Here is a 25,868-nt window from a genome sequence, read left to right as displayed (position 1 = left end):
GCAACATGTACATAAAAGTGAAAATGTACTGTAAATTAATATACTGTAGTACATTCAATAAGCGACAGAGCTACTTGTTAATAGACTTTAAGTTGACCTCAAGACAAAGTGAGTTCTATTTTAGTGCATCCAGACCTAAAAGTCGGTCCAGAGCTCAACTTTCCATCTCATCTCAACGCCATGATGATGATGATGATGATGATGATGATGATGATGATGATGATGAGCAGGAAGGTCATGAAGGACAAGGACGTGAGACATATCTTTCCCAGAGGTACACAGGCGTGTGTGCGAAAGTGTATCACATGACACCGGCTGATACATTGAAAGGCGTCATTAATAATTCAGTGTAGCTCCTCCCCCTCCTCGCGGGCGTGACAAACAAAGCAGGTGGATGTTTGAACATCTCAGCCTCAGCGCTGATTCAGCAGCCACACACGTAACAGATGGCGCCCGCGGGCCTCCACCCTCTAATCCTCGAGCCCGCTGGGGATCAGAGGTCCCTCTTGTAGAGGCAGGGGTGTCTCTGTGGGCGGGCTTGATGCGCCTTGCAGGGGGACGGACGCCACCATTGACTTGTCAAAACCCTAATTCCATTACCCGCCGGGTAAAATACCACCCTGACCCTAAAACAAAAGGCGAAACCTGCACGCTAATACAGTAGTACCTCAATTTAGGGGTCGTTTGAGATACGAGCTGTCGTTTAGGTTTTTTATAATGCTTTAAATTGCGAACACACCTTGAGTTATGAGCATCGAAGTCATTTTTTCAACAGATTTGTGCTGTTAGAGCAGTGGTTCTTAACCTGGGTTCGATCGAACCCTAAGGGTTCGGTGAGTCGGCCTCAGGGGTTCGGCGGAGCCTCCGCCGCGGACTTCTTCCTATCGGCGTATTATGGATACCTCCAAACAATGTTCCCTCTAATTTTCCATCTGATTTGCAGGTGGGGCAGCACGGTGAAGGAGGGGTTAGTGCATCTGTCTCACAATACGAAGGTCCTGAATAGTCCTGAGTTCAATCCCGGGCTCGGGATCTTTCTGTGTGGAGTTTGCATGTTCTCCCCGTGACTGCGTGGGTTCCCTCCGGGTACTCCGGCTTCCTCCCACCTCCAAAGACATGCACCTGGGGATAGGTTGATTGGCAACACTAAATGGTCCCTAGTGTGTGAATGTTGTCTATCTGTGTTGGCCCTGTGATGAGGTGGCGACTTGTCCGCCCGAACGCAGCTGCGATAGGCTCCGGCGACCCTTCAAAGGGACATCTCGGTAGAACAGGGGTAGGGAACCTATGGCTCGCGAGCCAGATGTGGCTCTTTTGATGACTGCATCTGGCTCTCGGATAAATCTGAGCTGACATTGCTTGACACGATAAGTAATGAATAATTCTACTTGTAATCACAGTGTTAAAAATAATGTTCAAAATATAAAACATCCTCATGCATTTTTAATCCATCCATCCGTTTTCTACCGCACCTGTTCAAGAAGTTGCGTTAATGGTAAGAATTTATTTATTTATTATTGGTTAGTGTGGGGCTTGCACTCCTGGATGTCCTTCAGACCACCAAGCACCGACATGAGAGCCTGTTTCAGGGCTACAATATTGTTACATGTTACAAGTCTCTCAGTTTCTTTCCAGCAATTGTCTTTTTCTCTTTCGTTCTGGCTCGCGCTCTGGCTCCAGCCCCAACCCAGTCTCTCCTTCTGGCTGTTGTTTATAACAGAGTGACAGGTGATTAGATAACAAGGCCCAGGTGGGCCAGCTACGCACCCATCCACAGTTAGCTTCAGAATAACAATGTTATTACAAAGAATAAGATACCTATTATACTCTAGAAATGTTGGTCTTATTTAAAAATGCACGTGTTTAGTTGTGTTCAGTGTTAAAACATTTTTTATATGGCTCTTACGGAAATACATTTTAAAATATTTGGCTTCTTGGCTCTCTCAGCCAAAAAGGTTCCCGACACCTGTGGTAGAACATGGGTGGATGGATGGATTTGCAGGTGTGTAATTTGTTGTGAGTTCATGTGTTGGTTGTTACGACTCGGAGTAAGGAGAGGACCCAGACGTAGAGAGGAAGTTAAAAAAAATTAAGCTTTTATTTTGAAATAACTTATTACCTCCAGTGCAAAAAGTATTTCGCAAGAATCATTACAATACGTGGAAAATAATTCCGAAAGTAAAAAGGTAAATCAAAATCACTCCAAAAAATGATGAGGAACACTAATCCAAGAAAAACTAACAAAAAAAGAATAACTATGAGAATTACCCAAAAGCGCTCCAACAGGAAGTAAATACGCAAACGATACATATATATATATATATATATATATATATATATATATATATATATATATATATATATATATATATACTAAATGGGAATAAACAAAAATCACTCAATCATTGAGGCAAACTATACGAAATTTGGAAAAACAAAAAACTCACCAATTAGGTAGATGAAGGATAACAAAGGGCGCTCGAGGGAGGAAAAAGTAAACTCAAAATTACAGCAAACGACTGCTTGAACCAAAAAGGAGAACCAGGGAAAAAAGAGCAAGACAAGGAGGTTTTCATGGACATGGACGTAGACGCTAGAAAGGCACGTTAGACTAGACGATCAACCTTTTAACCATTTTGAACAAGTCGTGCATGCTTTTATTTCAAGTCGCCTGGACTACTGCATTGCACTTTATGCTGGCATTAGCCAAAAAGCTCTCTCCCGGTTGCAGTTAGTCCAGAACCCAGCAGCACGACTTTTAACAGGGGCCAGGAAACGCCAGCATATAACCCCAATTCTTCAGAGTTTGCACTGGCTCCCTGTTCATTTTAGAATTGATTTTAAAACATTGCTGTTTGTTTTTAAATCTTTACATGGACTGGCACCTCAATATATCTCGGACTTCATCCAAACTTACACTCCTGCGCGCGCTCTGAGGTCCGAGAGCCAGCTCCAGCTCGTGGTGCCCAAGACCAGATTTAAGACCAGGGGAGACAGGGCCTTCTCTGTGGTCGGCCCTAAGCTCTGGAACACTCTGCCCCTCCATGTTCAAACTGCTTCCACAGTGGAGTGTTTTAAGTCTCGTCTTAAGACACACTTTTATTCTTTGGCTTTTAACACTACGTGAGTTGTGTGGTCCTCTGACCTCTGTTGTCCTCTGGGTTTTTTATACACTTTGATTTTTATTTTACCGTTTTAATTGATTTTACCCTTTAAAATGGTTTTTAATCATATTTATTTCTAAATTGTTTTTATATTTATTTATTTTTTGTTTTTATTCAGTCATTGGTGGAGCATAATATAGTTTTTTAATATTGTTTTTAACATGACTGTGCAGCACTTTGGAAGCGTTCTTGTTGTTTATATGTGCTATATAAATAAAGTGGATTGGATTGGCTCAGGACAAGAGGAGGCGTGAGCTTAAATAGGATATGGGTATGATGGGAAACAGGTGGAAACAATCAGGGATCAGGGTTGACGTCAGACTGGTGACACAGGAGGAAGGGTGCGCGATCTGAAACAAGATGGTAGCTTTTCAAAATAAAACACGTAAACCACAAGACAGAAAAACCAAGACAAGACTTTCCTCACCGCGGTGTGACATTGGTTTTGTTCTTTAAACAAGGTGATGTTCATGCACTGTTCATTTGGTGCACCATTAAAAAAAACAACATATAACTCCGTCTTATACTTGAATTTATTTTATTTTAATTTTTTTTCTTCACTTAAAAAGTGAATGCGCATATTAAATTGATGGGTTTCGGTACCACCAATAAGGTTAAAGGGGAACATTATCACACTTTCAAAAGGGTTAAAAACAAAAAAAATCAGTTCCCAGTGGCTTGTTGTATTTTTTGAAGTTTTTTTCAAAATTTTACCGGTCTTGGAATATCCCTAAATAAAGCTTTAAAGTGACTTATTTTCGCTATCTTCGAAACCACTATCCATTTCCCTGTGACGTCACACAGTGCTGCCAATGTAAACAAACAATGGGAATACCACAGCAAGATATAGCGATATTAGCTCGGATTCAAACTCGGATTTCAACGACTTAAGCGATTCAACAGATTACGCATGTATTGAAACAGATGGTTGGAGTATGAATGTATTGAAGAAGAAACTGAAGCTATTGAGCGAATAGCTATTGACGCTATTCATAGCCATAGCATGGCCGAATAGCTGCGTTAGCGGACCAAACGATCAGGACTTTCGCATCTTGTGACACTGGAGCAACTTAAATCCGTCGATTGGTAAGTGTTTTTTTCGCATCAAATGTGGGTGGAAGGAAATGTAATATAGTTGCATATGCATCTACAGGTTATACATACATCTCTGTGCCATGTCTGCTTTAGCACAGCCGGTAAATAGCATGTTAGCATCGATTAGCATAGCATGTTAGCATCGATTAGCTGGCAGTCAACAAAATTCACCTTTGTGATTTCGTTGACTATCATTGCAAATACATCTGCAGGTTATCCATACATCTCTGTGCCATGTCTGCCTTAGCATCGCCGGTAAAATGTGGAGACACTCCAGCACATTCAATGGGGGTCTGGCGGCAGACACTTTCGCATCTTCGGGCCAGTGGTGCAACTTGAATCCCTCCGTTAGTGTTGTTACACCCTCCGACAACACACCGTCGAGGCATGATGTCTCCAAGGTTCCAAAAATGTGTCAAAAAAACGGAATATAACAGAGCTGAGACCCGGTGTTTGTAATGTGTTGAAAATGAAAATGGCGGGTGTGTTACATCGGCGACGTCACATTCTGACGTCATCGCCTCCAGCGCGATAACAGAAAGGCGTTTAATTCGCCAAAATTCACCCATTTAGAGTTCGGAAATCGGTTAAAAAAATATATGGTCTTTTTTCTGCACCATCAAGGTATATATTGACGCTTACATAGGTCTGGTGATAATGTTCCCCTTTAAGAACCACTGTGTTAGAGCAAACTCGCCTTCACTGAGGGCCACATCACACTTATTGCGGCCCATCAGAGCGCCGTATGCAAGAGTTAATATATCCATCCATCAATTTTCTACCGCTTGTCCCTTTTGGGTCGCGGGGGTGCTGGAGCCTATCTCAGCCGCATTCGGGCAGAAGGCGGTGTACACCCCGGACAAGTCACCCAACTCATCACAGGGCTAACACAGATAGACTAACAACATTCACACTCACATTCACACACTAGGGCCACAATCAACCTATTCCCCGGTGCATATCTTTGGAAGTGGGAGGAAGCCGGAATACCCGGAGGGAACCCACGCAGTCACGGGGAGAACATGCAAACTCCACACAGAAAGATCCCGAGCCCGGGATATATGAAAATAAACATATCATTCTTCATGATATTATTACATCATTGCCTATAACAATGATAATATGAAGCGCTTTTCTAGACACTGAAAGCGCTTCACAGTGAGGTGAGAATCATTCACACCTGGTGGTAAATTTAAAAAAAAAACAAGTGCAGTTCCTTTTTAAGTACACCCCATCAAACAGTAACTACATGTTTAATTGTATTGGTTTAACCCGTAATCATATGCAAGTCACCTTAGTGGATCATTATAATAATAATAATTATAATAATAATAATAATAATGATAATAATAATAATAATAATTAGAGATGTCCGATAATGGCTTTTTGCCGATACCCGATATTCTGATATTTTCCAACTCTTAATTACCGATTCCTATACCAACCGATAGCGATATATACAGTCGTGGAATTAACACATTATTATGCCTAATTTTGTTGTAATGCCCCGCTGGATGCATTAAACAATGTAACAAGGTTTTCCAAAATAAATCAACTCGAGTTATGGAAAAGAGTGCCAACATGGCAATGCCATATTTATTATTGAAGTCACAAAGTGCATTGTTTTTTTTTAACATGCCTCAAAACTGCAGCTTGGAATTTGGGTCATGCTCTCCCTGAGACAGCATGAAGAGGGTGAGGTGGGCGGGGTTGAGGTGGAGGGTGTAGGGGGTATCACAGGGAGTGTATATTGTAGTGTCCCGGGAGAGTTAGTGCTGCAAGGGGTTCTGGGTATTTGTTCTGTTGTGTTTATGTTGTGTTACGGTGCGGATGTCCTCCCGAAATGTGTTTGTCATTCTTGTTTGGTGTGGGTTCACAGTGTGGCGCATATTTGTAACAGTGTTAAAGGCCTACTGAAATGAGATTTTCTTATTCAAACGGGGATAGCAGGTCCACTCTATGTGTCATACTTGATCATTTTACGATATTGCCATATATTTGCTGAAAGGATTTAGTAGAGAACATCGACGATAAAGTTCGCAACTTTTGGTCGCTAATAAAAAAGCCTTGCCTGTACCGGAAGTAGCAGACGATGTGCGCGTGACGTCACTGGTTGTGGAGCTCCTCACATCCTCACATTGTTTACAATCATGGCCACCAGCAGCGAGAGCGATTCGGACCGAGAAAGTGACGACTTCCCCATTAATTTGAGCGAGGATGAAAGATTTGTGGATGAGGATAGTGAGAGTGAAGGACTAGAAAAAAATAAATACATTTTAAAAAAAGAAAGAGAGGGCAGTGGGAGCGATTCAGATGTTATTAAACACATTTACTAGGATAATTCTGGAAAATCCCTTATCTGCTTATTGTGTTAGTAGTGTTTTAGGGAGATTATATAGTCATACCTGAAAGTCGGAGGGGTGTGGCCACGGGTGTGGTGACCGCTAGTGCAGTGGTTCTCAAATGGGGGTACGCGTATTTAGGGGTACTTGAAGGTATGCCAAGGGGTACGTGAGATTTTTTAAAAATATTGTAAAAATAGCAACTTTGAATCGCTTGTTTATATTTCAATAAGTTTTTAATTATTTCTAATATCTTTTTTTCAAAATAGTTCAAGAAGGACCACTACAAATGAGCAATATTCTGCACTGTTATACAATTAAATAAATCAGAAACTGATGACACAGTGCTGTATTTTACTTCTTAATCTCTTTTTTTCAACCAAAATGCTTTGCTCTAATTAGGGGGTACTTGAATTAAAAAAAATTTCACAGGGGGTACATCACTGACAAAAGGTTGACAACCACTGCGCTAGTGTCTCTGAGGGAAGCCACGTTTCTCGACAAGGCGAAGCGAAGGCAGCCGTTGGGGCAGGGCTGAGCTTTTTTCCCCCCTTCTAGACGAAGGAAGCATCCCACGTTCAGGGGCGGCCGGTCGGAGGAGGCAAGAGAGTCCAAAGCTGCCTCTTTGACAGGTGCACGAGGAACGATGCAAGCTCCGCTCATGTCTCCGGTAAGAGACGACTTATTACCACAATTTTCTCACCGAACCCTGCCGGTTGACATGTAGTAGAGAACCATGTTCGCTTGACCGCTCTGTTCCATAGTAAAGCTTCACCTTCGGGAATGTAAACAAGGAAACACCGGCTGTGTTTGTGTTGCTAAAGGCAGCCGCAATACACCGCTTCCCACCTACATCTTTCTTCTTTAACGTCTCCATTATTAATTGAACAAATTGCAAAAGATTCAGCAACACAGATGTCCAGAATACTGTGTAATTATGCGATTAAAGCAGACGATTTATAGCTGGGATCGGGCTGGAACAAAATGTCCGCTACAATCCGAGACGTCACGCGCATGCGTCATCATACCGACGTTTTCAACAGGATACTTCGCGCTAAATTGCAATTTAGTAAACTAAACCGGCCGTGTTGGCATTTGTTGCAATGTTAAGATTTCATCATTGATATATAAACTATCAGACTGCGTGGTGGGTAGTAGTGGGTTTCAGTAGGGCTTTAAAGTTGTTTATACGGCCACCCTCAGTGTGACCTGTATGGCTGTTGACCAAGTATGCCTTGCGTTCACTTGAATGTGTGAAAAGCCGTAGATATTATGTGATTGGGCCGGCACGGAAAGGCAGTGCCTTTAAGGTTTATTGGCGCTCTGAACTTCTCCCTTCGTCCATATACCACTCCGTACAGCGGCGTTTTAAAAAGTCATAAATGTAACTTTTTGAAACCAATACCGCTAATTTCCGATATTACATTTTAGAGCATTTATCGGCCGATAATACCATCAGTCCGGTATTATCGGACATCTCTAATACGGAGGTGTACCAATTTCACAGACACATCACAGTGTTGCTTGTCCCTTCAACAACAAGAACACTACAACTCATGGCAGACTTCTTGAGAGACAACAAAGACTACTTTGGGTACAAATGATGATCCAGGACTTTATATTGTTTAGCCTGAATAGTCGGAGGATGAGCTACAACTTTTAAAAGCAGAGTAATAAAGAGATGCAGCTTTGCTGAAACACTAAAAAAGTTAAAAGTGCCAATGACTGTCACACACACACACGAGGTGTGGCAAGCCTTGATCACCCCCTGGGAGGTGAGGGGAGCAGTGAGCAGCAGCGGTGGCCGCGCCCATGAATAATTTTTGGTGATTTAACCCCCAATTCCAACCTTTTATGCTGAGTGCCAAGCAGGTAGGCAATTGGTGCCATTTTTTTATAGTCTTCTGTATGACTTGGCCGGGGTTTGAACTCATAACCTACCGATCTCAGGGCGGACACTCTAACCACTAGGAAGCATCAGGTAGCCATATTGCTATGTGCTAAACAAGAAATACAAACACCTACTTTACAATGTCTGCTCTCACTGTGATGTCGAATGATGAGATGTGTATATTTTTTTGTTTGGATGAAGAATTTATCATAATACTCACGGTGATTAAAACAAAGTTGACCCCCAACACGTGTTTTTTTCTTGTCTTTCTCACCATCTTCGGGGCTAAATTGGATGTCAAAGTTGACCAACTTCTCTGTTTATGGCCACAACCTTCTACTATCCAGGTGAGAGGCATGATTAATAATCTGTAATTAATTTTTACCAACTCAGAGGCGATGCAGAGTCAGCTCAGTATGTCAATAAGCAAATGAGCTCTCTGCGATAGTAGTTCCTTAGTGTGAGCTCTTATAATAACCATATCGCTAATACTTGGCTGATATTCAGGTGTAAATGGAGTATTGTTGGTGTTTTTTTGTGTTTTTAGAGTACTTTATGAGCGGAAAAGTATACTCCCATTAGATGCATTGTTAATCACCTCCTACTTACCGCTTTTATGTCTTAGAAAGCATAAAAAAAGAAAAACATATGATATTGTCTTACATAAGGATTGTAAGTGGCAAAATTCTTTAAAAAAAAGTGCAACTCTCTTTAGGGTTGAACGGTATACCGGTATTAGTATAGTACCACGATACTAATGAATCATATTCGGTACGATAGCGCCTCTAAAAAGTACCAGTCCGCCACCACCCTTGCGCCCCTGTCGTCGTCACGTTGTGTCATTGTTGGTTTTATGAGGAGACGAGCATGTTCGGCAGCACACAATCACCGAGTACATACAAGCAGACAGTGTGTAGACAGAAAAGGGAGAACGGATGCATTTTGGCTTAATAACTAACAATAAAGGTGAAGTTATAACTCTGAAACGCCCATCGGAAGAGGTGCTTTAAGACATGGCTAGCTAGCTAGCCGCTGTTTTAGCTACTTCTAGTGTTCTAGTGTTTTAGTTACTTCTAAATCACTAATCCTCGCCTCCATTGTGACAAATAAAGTAAGTTTCTTACAAGTATCATCACTGCAGGACGAGGAATAGCTAAAAATGCTTCACTACACACCGTAGCTCACTGGCAACACCATTGGTGGAATTACACCTAACATCCACTGTAATGATACCAAGTACAGGAGTGTATTTAGTCAATACTACTATGATTACATCTATATTTTTTGGCATAAGAAAATTTCCATTCATTTTTTAAAATTTATATTATGTTTATAAACTCAGGAAATACGTCACTGGACACTTGAGGACTTTGAATATGACCAATGTATGATCTTGTAACTACTTGGTATCGGATTCATACCTATATTCGTGGTATCATCCAAAACTAATGTAAAGTACCAAACAACAGAAGAATAAGTTATTATTACATTTTAACAGCAGTGTAGATAGAAAAGTATTTAAAAATCATTTTTGGTACCGGGACAACACCAGTCCCCCTTTAAAATGCAGGCAATGTTTGATGGGGTTCATACTTTAAAGGCTTACTGAAACCCACTACTACCGACCACGCAGTCTGATAGTTTATACATCAATGATGAAATATCAACATTGCAACATATGACAATACGGCCTTTTTAGTTTACTAAATTGCAATTTAAAATTTCGCACGAAGTATCCTGTTGAAAACGTCGGTATGATGACACGTGCGCGTGACGTCCCGGATTGTAGCGGACATTTTTTTCCAGCCCGAGCCAAGCTATAAGTCGTCTGCTTTAATCGCATAATTACACAGTATTCTGGACGTCTGTGTTGGTGAATCTTTTGCAATTTGTTCAATTAATAATGGAGAAGTCAAAGAAGAGAAGATGTAGGTGGGAAGCTGTGTATTGCAGCTGCCTTTAGCAACACAAACACAGCCGGAAACAGCCGGTGTTTCCTTGTTTACATTCCCGAAGGTGAAGCTTTACTATGGAACAGAGCAGTCAAGCGAACATGGTTCCCGACCACTTGTCAACCGGCAGGTTTCGGTGAGAAATTTGTGGTAATAAATTGGCTCCTACCGTAGACATGAGCGGAGCTTGCGTCCTGCTGCAGCTGCAGACTCTCTTACCTCCTCCCACCGGAGACACTGGCGGCCACCACACCCGAGGCTACACCCCTCCGACTTTCAGGTACCATATAATCTCACTAAAACACTAATAACACAATAAGCAGAAAAGGGATTTTCCAGAATTATCCTAGTAAATGTGTCTAATAATATCGAATCGCTCCCACTGCCCTGCCTTTTTTTTTCCTTTTAGTCCTTCACTCTCATTATCCTCATCCACAAATCTTTCATCCTTGCTGAAATTAATGGGGAAATCGTCGCTTTCTTGGTCTGAATCGCTCTCGCTGCTGGTGGCCATAATTGTAAACAATGTGAGGATGTGAGGAGCCCTACAACCAGTGACGTCACGCGCACATCGTCTGCTACTTCCGGTACAGGCAAGGCTTTTTTATTAGCGACCAAAAGTTGCAAACTTTATCGTCGATGTTCTCTACTGAATCCTTTCAGCAAAAATATGGCAATATCGCGAAATGATCAAGTATGACACATAGAATGGACCTGCTATCCCCGTTTATATAAGAAAATCTAATTTCAGTAGGCCTTTAAAGCTAAATTTGCTGCACTTGAGTCAACCTGCCACCAGATGGCGCCACTTGACTTCTGGCTCGTCGCCGGTGAGCGCGCTCGCGTACTCATTCAAAACAATTCGAAAAGGCAATTAAAAAGCGCGCAAGGAGGAGACAAACGGACGAATGAAATCGATGATATCACTTCAAACACACACGGTCCAAATCCACACAATTAACTCGACTAAACGACGCGCACACCTTCTTTTCTCTGATGTCAAACACAAAGGTGGTCATGCGTAAATCTCCCTCCTCTCTCTCTCTCTCTCTTTCTCTCTCGTTTGCACACACACACACACACACACACACACACACACACACACACACACACACACACACACACACACACACACACACACACACACACACACACACACACAGCCTATAGACGTGGGGAGTTCCACGGCTCAAAGCGCACATCTCCACTGTCCGGAGCCTCACGCAAACCGGAATCGATTCGGATTTTAAAGCAATTAAGTAGTTAATTAAGATGACTATTTGGATTTAAACACAATTAAATGAGTTTTGGCGCAATAAAGTGCGCGCGCGTCAAAGTGACCATGGCGACTTTTACGCGTTGCCGCTCGTAAGTTTGGAGGCGAGAAGGGGGAAAAAAGATGGACGAGTCACTCACCCTCTAACGCGAGAGGAGCTCCGATGGCGGCACTTCGCAGGAAATTCGGCGAGGACTACCAGGTGGTGAACACCAACCGGGCCGGCGCCTTCTCTGCGCCGGTGAAGAAGAAGCGGCAGCGCTTCGTGGAGAAGAATGGCCGCTGCAACGTGCAACACGGGAACCTGGGCGGCGAGACCAGCCGCTACCTGTCGGACCTTTTCACCACCCTGGTGGACTTGAAGTGGCGCTGGAACCTGCTCATCTTCATCCTCACCTACACGGTGGCCTGGCTGGTGATGGCGTTCATGTGGTGGGTCATCGCCTACATCCGGGGGGACCTCAACCACGGCCACGACGCGTCCTACACGCCGTGCGTGGCCAACGTCTACAACTTCCCCTCCGCCTTCCTCTTCTTCATCGAGACCGAGGCCACCATCGGCTACGGGTACCGCTACATCACGGAGAAGTGTCCGGAGGGCATCATCCTCTTCCTCTTCCAGTCGCTGCTGGGCTCCATCGTGGACGCCTTCCTCATCGGCTGCATGTTCATCAAGATGTCGCAGCCCAAGAAGCGCGCCGAGACGCTGATGTTCAGCCAGGACGCGGTGGTCTCGCAGCGGGACGGCAAGCTGTGCCTCATGTTCCGGGTGGGCAACCTGAGGAACAGCCACATGGTGTCCGCGCAGATCCGCTGCAAGCTCATCAAGGTGGGTCCTAAGTTGTCTTCTCCACTGCATCTACAAGTTCCATGCAGGATTCAGGGAGAAATTCATGTCTGAAGCATCATTTTTCTACGCTTCTTTCATTCATGCAAAACAATTTTGAAACTTTTTAAATCAAATTTACTTTTAATTTGATGCATGTGTTTAGTGCAAAGTAAATGCAGCATTATTAAAACATAAATGTGCATATACCTTTTTGCTGTTTAATGAATACATGTTAGTTTATATATATATCTATATATATGTATATATATGTGTGTGTGTGTGTGTGTGTGTGTGTGTGTGTATATTTACATAGATACACATATGCATATTCACATATACATATAAATTATGTGTGTGTGTGTGTATATATATACACATATTTATCCATACATGTGCGTATGTATGTACATATATATATATATATATATATATATATATATATATATATATATGTATACATATACATATATTTATATAGATACACATATACATACAGTATATATACATATACATATATATATAGATATACATACATACATATTAGGGGTTTGGGAAAAAAACGATTCGAATACGAATCGCGATTCTCACGTTGCTCGATTCAGAATCGATTCTCTTTTTTTTTTTTAAATCAAATTTTTAATTTTTAATTTTTTAATTTTTTAATTTTTTAATTTTTTTATTTTATCAATCCAACAACACAATACACAGCAATACCATAACATCAAATTCCAAAACCAAACCTGACCCAGCAACACTCAGAACTGCAATAAACAGCAATTGAGAGGAGACACAAACACGACAAAGAACAAACCAAAAGTAGTGAAACAAAAATTAATATTATAAACAACAGTATCAATATTAGTTATAATTTCAGCAGAGCAGTGATTAAAAATCCCTCATTGACATTATCATTAGACATTTATAAAAATTAAAAAAAAGAACAATAGTGTCACAGTGGCTTACACTTGCATCGCATCTCATAAGCTTGACAACACACTGTGTCCAATGTTTTCACAAAGATAAAATAGGTCATAATTTTGGTTCGTTTAATAGTTAAAACAAATTTACATTATTGCAATTAGTTGATAAAACATTGTCCTTTACAATTATAAAAGCTTTAATATCCTGCTGAAATCCGTATTGAATGAATAGAGAATCCTTTTAAATCGGGAAAAAATCGTTTTTGAATCGAGAATCGTGTTGAAGTGGAAAAAAAAAATTGATTTTGAATCGAATCGTGACCCCAAGAATCGACATTGAATCGAATATATATTTATATATATATACATTACATACATATATACCTACATTCATCGATCCATTTTCTACCGCTTGTACCTTTTGGGGTCGTGGCATGTGCTGCAGCTGCATTCGGGGGAAACCTGGAGAAGTCGCTGCACCTCATCACAGGACCACACATGGAGACAGACAACATTCAGTCTCACATTCACATTCATATATATATATATTAGGGCTGGGCATCCATCCATCCATCCATCATCTTCCGCTTATCCGAGGTCGGGTCGCGGGGGCAACAGCCTAAGCAGGGAAACCCAGACTTCCCTCTCCCCAGCCACTTCGTCTAGCTCTTCCCGGGGAATCCCGAGGCGTTCCCAGGCCAGCCGGGAGACATAGTCTTCCCAACGTGTCCTGGGTCTTCCCCGTGGCATCCTACCGGTTGGAGGTGCCCTAAACACCTCCCTAGGGAGGCGTTCGGGTGGCATCCTGACCAGATGCCCGAACCACCTCATTTGGCTCCTCTCGATGTGGAGGAGCAGCGGCTTTACTTTGAGTCCCTCCCGGATGGCAAAGCTTCTCACCCTATCTCTAAGGGAGAGCCCCGCCACACGGCGGAGCAAACTCATTTCGGCCGCTTGTACCCGTGATCTTATCCTCTCGGCTGGGCAACGATTGAAAATTTTAATCGAAGTTAATCGCACTATTTCTCTGATTAATCGCGATTAACTGCATTGTATACGCAAAGCCCAAAAATGAATTCAAAAGTAGTGTGTAGTGCACCTTGATTGGAATATTCTCACACATGAACAAAAGCGCCAAAACATTTGTTGTGCAAACACAATTTAAATCAGTCCTTGTTAAACAGTAGCAGTTAAATAGCATAATTTATGAAAATCAACTCAAAAAACGTAAATACAAACATTTAAGCTTATTACTACCACTGCCAGGGTATTTAAGTTATCCTGTTTGTTATGGAAAATAAATATAATCTACATACAAATCTCTGAGCCACAATCATAACATCTGAACAGGCAATTTCTGAGGTAACAGCAGAAACATTTTTTTTATCAGGGATCTTATGTTTAAAAAACCTATATTATAGGTAATGGGCTGTTTTAGGGAATGTTTGATCAAATTATCCGTAGTAGCAATATTAATAATCCATCCATCATCTTCCGCTTATCCGAGGTCGGGTCGCGGGGGCAACAGCCTAAGCAGGGAAACCCAGACTTCCCTCTCCCCAGCCACTTCGTCTAGCTCTTCCCGGGGGATCCCGAGGCGTTCCCAGGCCAGCCGGGAGACATAGTCTTCCCAACGTGTCCTGGGTCTTCCCCGTGGCCTCCTACTGGTTGGACGTGCCCTAAACACCTCCCTAGGGAGGCGTTCGGGTGGCATCCTGACCAGATGCCCGAACCACCTCATCTGGCTCCTCTCGATGTGAAGGAGCAGCGGCTTTACTTTGAGTCCCTCCCGGATGGCAGAGCTTCTCACCCTATCTCTAAGGGAGAGCCCCGCCACACGGCGGAGGAAACTCATTTCGGCCGCTTGTACCCGTGATCTTATCCTTTCGGTCATGACCCAAAGCTCATGACCATAGGTGAGGATGGGAACGTAGATCGACCGGTAAATTGAGAGCTTTGCCTTCCGGCTCAGCTCCTTCTTCACCACAACGGATCGGTACAACGTCCGCATTACTGAAGCATTATTAAGCATTACTCTATTGTCGAGGCGGCGGATCGGAGCTGTGGCCGCAAGGTAGTTGGTGCCTGCTTGGGCGGCAATCCTAAAACCCCTTGGTGGACACCAGCGGTGAGGGATGCCGTCAAGCTGAAGAAGGAGTCCTATCGGGTCCTTTTGGCTCATAGGACTCCGGAGGCAGTGGAGAGGTACCGACAGGCCAAGCGGTGTGCAGCTTCAGCGGTCGCGGAGGCAAAAACTCGGACATGGGAAGAGTTCGGGGAAGCCATGGAAAACGACTTCCGGACGGCTTCGAAGCGATTCTGGACCACCATCCGCCGCCTCAGGAAGGGGAAGCAGTGCACTATCAACACCGTGTATGGTGCGGATGGTGTTCTGCTGATCTCGACTGCGGATGTTGTGGATAGGTGGAAGGAATACTTCGAAGACCTCCTCAATCCCACCAACACGTCTTCCTATGAGGAAGCAGTGCCTGGGGAATCTGTGGTGGACTCTCCTATTTCTGGGGCTGAGGTCGCTGAGGTAGTTAAAAAGCTCCTCGGTGGCAAGGCCCCAGGGGTGGACGAGATCCGCCCGGAGTTCCTTAAGGCTCTGGATGCTGTGGGGCTGTCTTGGTTGACAAGACTTTGCAGCATCGCGTGGACATCGGGGGCGGTACCTCTGGATTGGCAGACCGGGGTGGTGGTTCCTCTCTTTAAGAAGGGGGACCGGAGGGTGTGTTCCAACTATCGTGGGATCACACTCCTCAGCCTTCCCGGTAAGGTTTATTCAGGTGTACTGGAGAGGAGGCTACGTCGGATAGTCGAACCTCGGATTCAGGAGGAACAGTGTGGTTTTCGTCCTGGTCGTGGAACTGTGGACCAGCTCTATACTCTCGGCAGGGTTTTTGAGGGTGCATGGGAGTTTGCCCAACCAGTCTACATGTGCTTTGTGGACTTGGAGAAGGCATTCGACCGTGTCCCTCGGGAAGTCCTGTGGGGAGTGCTCAGAGAGTATGGGGTATCGGAGTGTCTTATTGTGGCGGTCCGTTCCCTGTACGATCAGTGCCAGAGCTTGGTCCGCATTGCCGGCAGTAAGTCGGACACATTTCCAGTGAGGGTTGGACTCCGCCAAGGCTGTCCTTTGTCACCGATTCTGTTCATAACTTTTATGGACAGAATTTCTAGGCGCAGTCAAGGCGTTGAGGGGTTCCGGTTTGGTAACCGCAGGATTAGGTCTCTGCTTTTTGCAGATGATATGGTCCTGATGGCTTCATCTGACCGGGATCTTCAGCTCTCGCTGGATCGGTTCGCAGCCGAGTGTGAAGCGACCGGAATGAGAATCAGCACCTCCAAGTCCGAGTCCATGGTTCTCGCCCGGAAAAGGGTGGAGTGCCATCTCCGGGTTGGGGAAGAGACCCTGCCCCAAGTGGAGGAGTTCAAGTACCTAGGAGTCTTGTTCACGAGTGGGGGAAGAGTGGATCGTGAGATCGACAGGCGGATCGGTGCGGCGTCTTCAGTAATGCGGACGTTGTACCGATCCGTTGTGGTGAAGAACACAATATTAATAATGTTGTGTTTATTCTGCGTAGTGCACTTAAGATAATTATGACCATATCTAGGAATTGATATGATGGGAATTTTCCGATTGTTTGCTTGGTGCTTTGATAAACTGAACGCATCATATACATGGTACTATATTGTGATGTTATGAGCCAGGGAATAAAAGAACTACCCTACCCAGCATGCAACAGGAGTGACGAGCATGCGCGGTAGCCCGGTATAGGTTGTGTCGCCATGACGGCATCTTGTATGTTGTGATATGCACGCTCTGAAAGCAAACGTTAAGAACTCAGCCAACACGCCTCATCTGCATTATTGATAAATAGACAGACAACACATATACTCCGCTGCTTCACAGGCCGCTGGATGTAGCCGGCAAAGTATTCCCATGCTAGCTAGCCGATCTTGCAAGCACGCGTCATTCAGTCCAAAACGGGCCGATCTATCCACATTCAGAATGGTCTGGCGGTCGTAAGTGATCCCGGAGTGACCACGCTGTAAGCCAGCCATGAAATGTGCAGAATTGTCCGGTATTTTTGCCAAATGTTCCATCTTTACCAAGAGCCCCTCGACGCCGGGCGACGCCATCTTGTTAAGAAAAGGCGTTAACAAAATAAAAGCATGTAAACAACATACGCAAATGTGCGATAAAATAATTGTCGGCGTTAATAGATTGATGAGTTAACTCGTAATTAATGCACTAATTTGCCCATATATATATATATATATATACATATATATATATATATGTATGTGAGATAGTGCAATATATATATATATATATATATATATATATGAGATAGTGCAATATATATATATATATATATATATATATATATATATATATATATATATATATATATATGTAGGTGTGGGAAAAATCACAAGACTACTTCATCTCTACAGAACTGTTTCATGAGGGGTTCCCTCAATCATCAGGAGATTTTAAAATCTCCTGATGATTGAGGGAACCCCACACCTACATATTGCGCTCTACCACGGTATCGAGCACTATTCTCTGGATAATCCAATCAAGACATATATATATATATATATACAAATATACATATATATGAAAAAAAAGATAGTAATATTAATATATAGTTATATAATATAAATTATAATAATATATAAAAATACTTATACAATTATGCATAATTTATATATATATATATGTGCATATATATATATATGTATATATATATATATATATATATATATATATATATATATATATATGATTTTTAAAATGAGATTTTGGAATTTGCATAATACAATGATTAATGAGAGAAGATGACCCACATTAGTTGATACATTTTGCTGAAGAGAAAACCCCAATATTTGTACACAAATGTAATTTAATTGTCAGAATGTCGTTTACTTGAATGCATGCAATTTATTTCCACAAAACTCGGTAATAGTTTTATCTAATACAGTGGCTCGCAAACCTTAGAAAAAACGTGGCTCTCCAAGTACCACCATAATGACCAGCTTTGAAACACAGTAGCGTAGTAGGCCATACATTTTTATTAAAAACAAGTCAGAGGTATTATTTGATGGTTATATTTAATATGTTTGGCCACACAGTTTGAGTTTCTCACCTTCACTGTTCACTTTAATGACTAAAAATGTTTAAATTAATTGATAAAATTAGTCATCTTTTAGCAGGTCGGACGAAGTAGCCAATCACAGTTGCATTTGGGAGCGGGGCGCGTGTAAAAGCACCAAGTTCAGGGGTCTCAGACACGCGGCCCACGAGACGTTATTTTGCGACCCCCACCTTAATATGAAAGTTTAATGTTAGTGCGCCACACAAGTTTTATATGAAAGGCGCTTGACAGCGTTGTGTGCGGAACTGAAGGAATCTACCAATCACGGTGTGGTATGTGGCTCTGGAGGGCCAAACATTGACGTCACCTGTGTGATGCAAGCAGAGAAACGTTTTGCCGCTTTTCCACTAGACCCACACGCGCTCTTCCTGCTTCCCGCCCTCCCTCGTTCGCTCAGTCTCTCTCTCTCTCTCTCTTGAGCACTCTCTGTCACTGTGTGTGTGTCTCTCTATCACTCCCTCTCCCGGCGCCGGGGAGACGAGCAGCCCGGTAGCTTCCGAAGCACTCCGCCGAAGGACCAAGCGACAATACAAAACCGTGGTGCACTGGACCCCAGCGCTGATACTCCGACAGAGAGTCGCTGGGCAAATCGGACGTGTAACACGTTAGTTGTGATGTTATCCCGTTCAGGGCTAATTGTGCTGCCATAACTGTAAACTCCTCTTTCTTAGATTACAGTTTTTGCAGTGCAGACGGATACGATTTTTGTTATTTGGGTCCAAAGTGGCTCTTTCAGCGTTCTGGGTCGCCTACCCCTGCGTTAGTGGAAAAGCGGCAAATGAGTGATAGCGACAGAAACGTTGCCATGGAGTTGAGTGTTTTCTTACGTGCCTGGCTTGAGTCACACCGCGACACCTGTCCGTCAGTAATAACAGTCCCCGATAACCTGGATCAGTTCAAACCGTTATTTTTTTATTTTATTGTTTAATTTGCATTGCCTCACATTATTTAATTCTCATTTTTTCATTTATATTCTGATCTTTTTTTGCGTTTAAAATAAAAATAAAGACATTTAAAAATATATTTTTTTTAAGAAATGTTTTCCTGCGGCCCAGCCTCACCCAGACTCTGCATCCGGTGGCCCCCAGGTGGATTGAGTTTGAGACCCCCGACCTAGGGTATCCAATCAGAACTAGCCTCTCTGAAAGGCACAATCTTATGACTGTTCACCCGAAAAAGCAAGACTCAATATAAAACATCAATACAATATGTCTTTTCCGCCGGAATGAGGAGAGAAGACATATGGACGCACTTTACCTTTGCTGCAACTTGTAAAACACCTGGCAAGATTTCTCCAGGAAGCTTAAAGGCCTACTGAAATTAGGTTTTCTTATTTAAACGGGGATAGTAAGTCCATTCTATGTGTCATACTTGATCATTTCGCGATATTTCCATATTTTTGCTGAAAGGATTCAGTAGAGAACATCGACGATAAAGTTCGCAACTTTTGGTGCTGATAATAAAGCCTTGCCTGTACCGGAAGTAGCAGACGATGTGCGCGTGACGTCACGGGTTGTGGAGCTCCTCACATCTGATCATTGTTTACAATCATGGCCACCAGCAACGAGAGCGATTCGGACCGAGAAAGTGACGATTTCCCCATTAATTTGAGCGAGGATGAAAGATTTGTGCATGAGGAAAGTGAGAGTGAAGGACTGGAAAAAAAAAGACCATACAGTGGGAGCGATTCAGATGTTATTAGTCAAATTTACTAGGATAATTCTGGAAAATCCCTTATCTGCTTATTGTGTTACTAGTGTTTTAGTGAGATTATATAGTTGTACCTGTACAACCTGAAGGTCGGCCCCGCACCTTTCTTCAGCACCAGTCGACGAGTGGTGGCGATGCCCATCTCTGCCCTTCGCAAGGGACCCTCTTCGAAACACGATCTTTGGAAATGATCGCTGCATAATACACTGTACTTTGTGTGTGTGGTCCAATCCAACCGTGTTCGCTTGACCGCTCCGTTCCATACTAAAGCTTCACCGTCATCTTTCGGGAATGTAAACAATGAAACACCGGCTGTGTTTTTGTTGCTAAAGGCGACCGCAACACACCGCTTCCCACCTACAGCTTTCTTCTTTGACGTCTCCATTATTCATTGAACATATTGCAAAAGATTCAGCAACACAGAGGTCCAGAATACTGTGGAATTATGCGATGAAAACAGACGACTTATAGCTGGGAACGGTGCTGCACGCGTCATCATACCGCGACATTTCAGCAGGATACTTTGGCGCGAAATTTAAAATTGCAATTTAGTAAACTAAAAAGGCCGTATTGGCATGTGTTGCAATGTTAATATTTCATCATTGATATATAAACTATCAGACTGCATGGTCGGTAGTAGTGGGTTTCAGTAGGCCTTTAACTTTTTGTTTGCCTTTTGAGAAGAAGTATAAAGGTGCATGTTAAATATTCCCTGTTAGTTAGTGTGGAGATGGTGCAGCTGTCAGTACCTCCTGCAGGCTTTGTCAAACCCAACATGGCTTAAAGCGTCATTATCACAATCTATCAGCTGCAGCGGCAGGTGTGCGATAAGAGCGTTTGTGTGTGTGTGTGTGTGTGTGTGTGTGTGTGTGTGTGTGTGTGTGCTGCTCAGGTAGCTTTGAATCAGGGATACAGTCAAGTGGGTTTTGTAAGAAGAGTAGAGTAGTGTGGAGTTAGTAAAACTGCTCCCATGGCGGCGCTAAGCATCAAGTGTGTTTATGGCAGTTGTAAAGAGACGCGCCATTTGTTTCTTTTCTTTGCTGCGTCTTTCACTGAAGGAGTTGTTTTTTTATCCTGTTAATAGACATCAGATAGCACTTTTTTTTTTTTTTTACCCCTAAATCTGGGGTGTCCAAAGTGTGGGCCACAGTTTGCTTTTCATTGGCCCTCGACGCATACTAAAGACAAAATCCAACCAATCCGCAGTAGAACATTATGGGAAAAAATCTAAAATATGCGATTTGGGAGGAAATTGCATGTGAATGCTGAAATGCACAAGGAAGTGAACAAAACTTAAGTGCTAATGGTAGCATGCTAACAGTTAGAATGCATCCAGTACCAAGTCATATGACTCTGAGGTGTTTGGCTCCAAAATAGGCTAAAAATAGTTAGCGTACTAACGGTAAAAATGTGCCAAGTACCAGGTTATATGAGCCTGAGGTGTACGGCTGCAAAATTGGCTGAAAAAGTCAGCATGCTAACAGTTAGCATGTGCCAAGTACCTAGTTTTATGAGCCTGATGAGTTCGCCTGCAAAATTGGATTAAAAAGTTAGCATGCTAACAGTTAGCATGTGTCAAGTACCTAGTTTTATGAGCCTGATGAGTTCGCCTGCAAAATTGGATAAAAAAGTTAGCATGCTAACAGTTAACGTGTCAAGTATCAGGTTATATGAGTCTGAGGTGTATGGCTGCAAAATTGGCTGAAAAAGTCAGCATGCTAACAGTTAGCATGTGTCAAGTACCTAGTTTTATGAGCCTGATGAGTTCGCCTCCAAAATTGGATTAAAAAGTTAGCATGCTAACAGTTAACGTGTGCCAAGTACCTAGTTTTATGAGCCTGATGAGTTCGCCTGCAAAATTGGCTGAAGAAGTTAGCATGCTTACAGTTTACGTGCCAAGTACCAGGTTATATGAGTCTGAGGTGTACGGCTGCAAAATTGGCTGAAAAAGTCAGCATGCTAACAGTTAGCATGTGTCAAGTACCTAGTTTTATGAGCCTGATGAGTTCGCCTGCAAAATTGGATTAAAAAGTTAGCATGCTAACAGTTAGCATGTGTCAAGTACCAAGTTTTATGAGCCTGCAAAATTGGCTGAAAAAGTTAGCATGCTAACAGTTAACGTGTCAAGTACCAGGTTATATGAGTCTGAGATGTACGGCTGCAAAATTGGCTTTATGACCTGGTGCTAAGGTTGTTTACTTTTTTAGACCACGGCAACCCTGCGATTAATCGAATAGGGGCTTTGGTTCCTCATGATACTTTAAATGCAGCTACTGGCCTCTTGTGGGGTTAAGTAAAAGACAACATTAGAGGATTTTTGACCTTGTGCTAATGTTGTTTACTTTTTTTAGACTATCAGCAATCCTGCGACTAATCGAATAGAGGCTTTGATGTGTCATGATATTTCAAATGCAGCTACTGGCCTATTGTGGAGTTAAATAAAAGACAACCATGGGAGGTTGCCTACAGCCACACTCTGATGTTTATGACCTGGTGCTAATGTTGTTTACATTTTTAGACCACTGGCAACCCTGTGATTAATCGAATAGGGGCTTTGGTGTGTCATGATACTTTAAATGCAGCAACTGCCCTCTTGTGGGGTTAAGTAAAAGACAATCCTAGGAGGTTGCCTACAGCCAAAGATGAATACTAATGTTTTTTGACCTTGTGCTAAGGTTGTTTACTGTTTTTAGACTATCAGCAATCCTGCAACTAATCGAATAGAGTCTTTGATGTGTTATGATATTTCCAATTCAGCTACTGCCCTCTTGTGGAGTTAAATAAAAGACAAGCTCAGGAGGTTGCCTACAGCCACAGATTAATACTAATGTTTTTTGACCTTGTGCTAAGGTTGTTTATTTTTTTAGACTATTAGCAATCCTGGGACTAATCGAATAGGGGCTTTGATGTATCGTGATATTTCAAATGTAGCTAATGCCCTCTTGTGGAGTTAAATAAAAGACACCTTTAGGAGGTTGCCTACAGCCACAGGTTAATACTATTTTTTTTTACATTGTGCTAAGGTTGTTTACTTTTTTAAGACCATTACCAATCCTGCGATTAATCGAATAGAGGCGTTGATGTGTTATGCAGCTACTGGCCTATTGCGGAATTAAATAAAAGACAACCGCAGGAGGTTGCCTACAGCCACAGCCGTTAATATCAGTGAATAAAGTTAAAGTTAAAGTACCCATGATTGTCACACACACACTCAGGGTGGCGAAATTATTCCCTGCATTTGACCCACCACCCTTGATCACCCCCTGGGAGGTGAGGGGAGCAGTGAGCAGCAGCGGTGGCCGCGCCCGGGTATAATTTTTGGTGATTTAACCCCTAATTCTAACCCTTGATGCTGAGTGTTAAGCAGGGAGGTAACGGGTCCCGTTTATATAGTCTTTGGTATGACTCGACCTACCGATCTCAAGGCGGACATTCTAACCACTAGGCCAGTGGTTCTCAAATGGGGGTACGCGTACCTCTGGGGGTACTTGAAGGTATGCCAAGGAGTACGTGAGATTTTTAAAAAAATATTCCAAAAATAGAAACAATTCAAAAATCCTTTGTAAATATATTTATTGAATAATACTTCAACCAAATATGAATGTACCGTATTTTTCGGACTATAAGTCATAGTTTTTTTTTCATAGGTTGGCCGGGGGTGAGACTTATACTCAGGAGTGACTTATGTGTGAAAATATTAACACATTACCGTAAAATATCAAATAATATTATTTAGTTCATTCACGTAAGAGACTAGACGTATAAAATTTTAATGGGATTTAGCGATTAGGAGTGACAGATTGTTTGGTAAACATATAGCATGTTTTATATGTTATAGTTATTTGAATGACACTTACCATAATATGTTACGTTAACATACCAGGCACCTTCTCAGTTGGTTATTAATGCCTCATATAACGTACACTTATTCAGACTGTTGTTCAGTATTCTTAATTTATTTTAAATTGCCTTTCAAATGTCTATTCTTGGTGTTGCGTTTTATCAAATAAATTTCCCCCCAAAAATGCGTCTTATACTCCAGTGCGACTTATATATGTTTTTTCCTTCTTTATTATGCATTTTCGGCATGTGCAACTTATACACCGGAGCGACTTATACTCCGAAAAATACGGTAAGTTCACAAAGTGTGAAAATAAATGCAACAATGCAATATTCAGTGTTGACAGCTACATTTTTTGTGGACATGTTCCATAAATATTGATGTTAAAGATTTATTTATTTGCGAAGAAATGTTTCGAATTAAGTTCATGAATCCAGATGGATCTCTATTACAATCCCAAAAGAGGGCACTTTGGGTTGATGACTTCTTCTATGTGTAGACATCTTTATTTATCATTGAATCACTTGTTTATTTTTCAACAAGTTTTTAGTTATTTGTATGTCTTTTTTCCAGATAGTTCAAGAAAGACCACAACAAATTTAATAAATCCTAAACTGATGACATAGTGCTGTATTTTACTTCTTTATCTCTTTTTTTCAACCAAAAATGCTTTGCTCTGATTAGGGGGTAATTGAATTAAAAAAATGTTCAGAGGGGGTACATCACTGAAAAAAGGTTGAGAACCACTGCTCTAGGCCACTGAGCAGGATTCGCCACTGCTTGCTTTGGCGTGTATGCATGAAGGTGTTCAGGTGCAAATGAGGGTTCTAGCAACGTTGCGACGTCAACTACTAGACTTTTTAAAAGATGCTCTTCTCCGCGCTGCAGATCTTTGTGAGCGGCCGTGCAGAAAATGACCACAAAGAGCCACAAGATAGACCGACTCCTCTTTTAATTATCATAATTGAGTTCCTTTCCATTACATCCATGTTGAAAGTGCAAAGCGGGCCGTAAAGAAGACAAACAGCATTAGCTGTTGGGCGAGCTGGCGCGTCAGTGTGTGTGTGTGTGTGTGTGTGTTTGTGTGCATGTGTGTGTAGTGCAGCGTCAGGCGGCTTAATGATGCGTGCAGAAGAAAAAGAGGCTGAGAGGAAAGGCTTTTTTCCACATTTACAAGCACGCAGAAAGCGAGCGGCCCCGTAAAGTATAATCACACGCCTTTACGCCGACGAGCCCCTGAGACGGAGCCCGAAGCTCTCAGCATCTCAATCAGACATGATCACTGCAAGTGGACACAGTATTAGGTACAGCAGCGGCTAATAATGCAGTATATTGTTGTGTTGTGTGTTGAGCTGAACTGAGAGCTGCTGAGAGGGTGGCACCCTAAGAGACCCCACAGGACCATGCGGCCCTCTTCCACGCCTCTGCAAACTACGGCAACGCTTCCTGCCTTTGTTTCACAGCACTATAATTCTCCACCTTTATTGGCCACATAATCACGTTTTAAGTACTTCCAGTGCAGTCCCTGTGCCGAGACGTTGGTGGTGCTGTTGACCTGCTACCTTATGAGTGTTTTCATCAGCGAATGAAATGAGCTGCTTAGATTTAACGACCGCGGTGAACAATACACCAGGTGAGGCATGGATACTTTTGGAGCAAACCTTTGTTGATTTAGTTTGC

The 25,868-nt window shown here is 42.6% G+C and overlaps 1 protein-coding gene across 1 annotated transcript in view; it reads left to right on the top strand.

Annotated features, from left to right (window-relative positions):
- The first annotated feature begins 11,608 nt into the window (after window positions 1-11,608).
- Window positions 11,609-25,868, top strand: part of kcnj19a (potassium inwardly rectifying channel subfamily J member 19a) — a 54,984-nt gene continuing 40,724 nt past the window's right edge. Inside the window, exon 1 of the mRNA XM_061905475.1 lies at window positions 11,609-12,549. Coding sequence (XP_061761459.1) covers window positions 11,884-12,549 — 666 coding nt within the window. The 5' untranslated portion in view covers window positions 11,609-11,883. The remainder of the gene's footprint in view (window positions 12,550-25,868) is intronic.

Source organism: Nerophis ophidion, linkage group LG07 (assembly GCF_033978795.1).
Source record: "Nerophis ophidion isolate RoL-2023_Sa linkage group LG07, RoL_Noph_v1.0, whole genome shotgun sequence".
Lineage (NCBI taxonomy): Eukaryota > Metazoa > Chordata > Actinopteri > Syngnathiformes > Syngnathidae > Nerophis > Nerophis ophidion.
The sequence above is the reverse complement of the archived record's forward strand: the minus strand, read 5'-3'. Positions and strand labels throughout refer to the sequence as shown.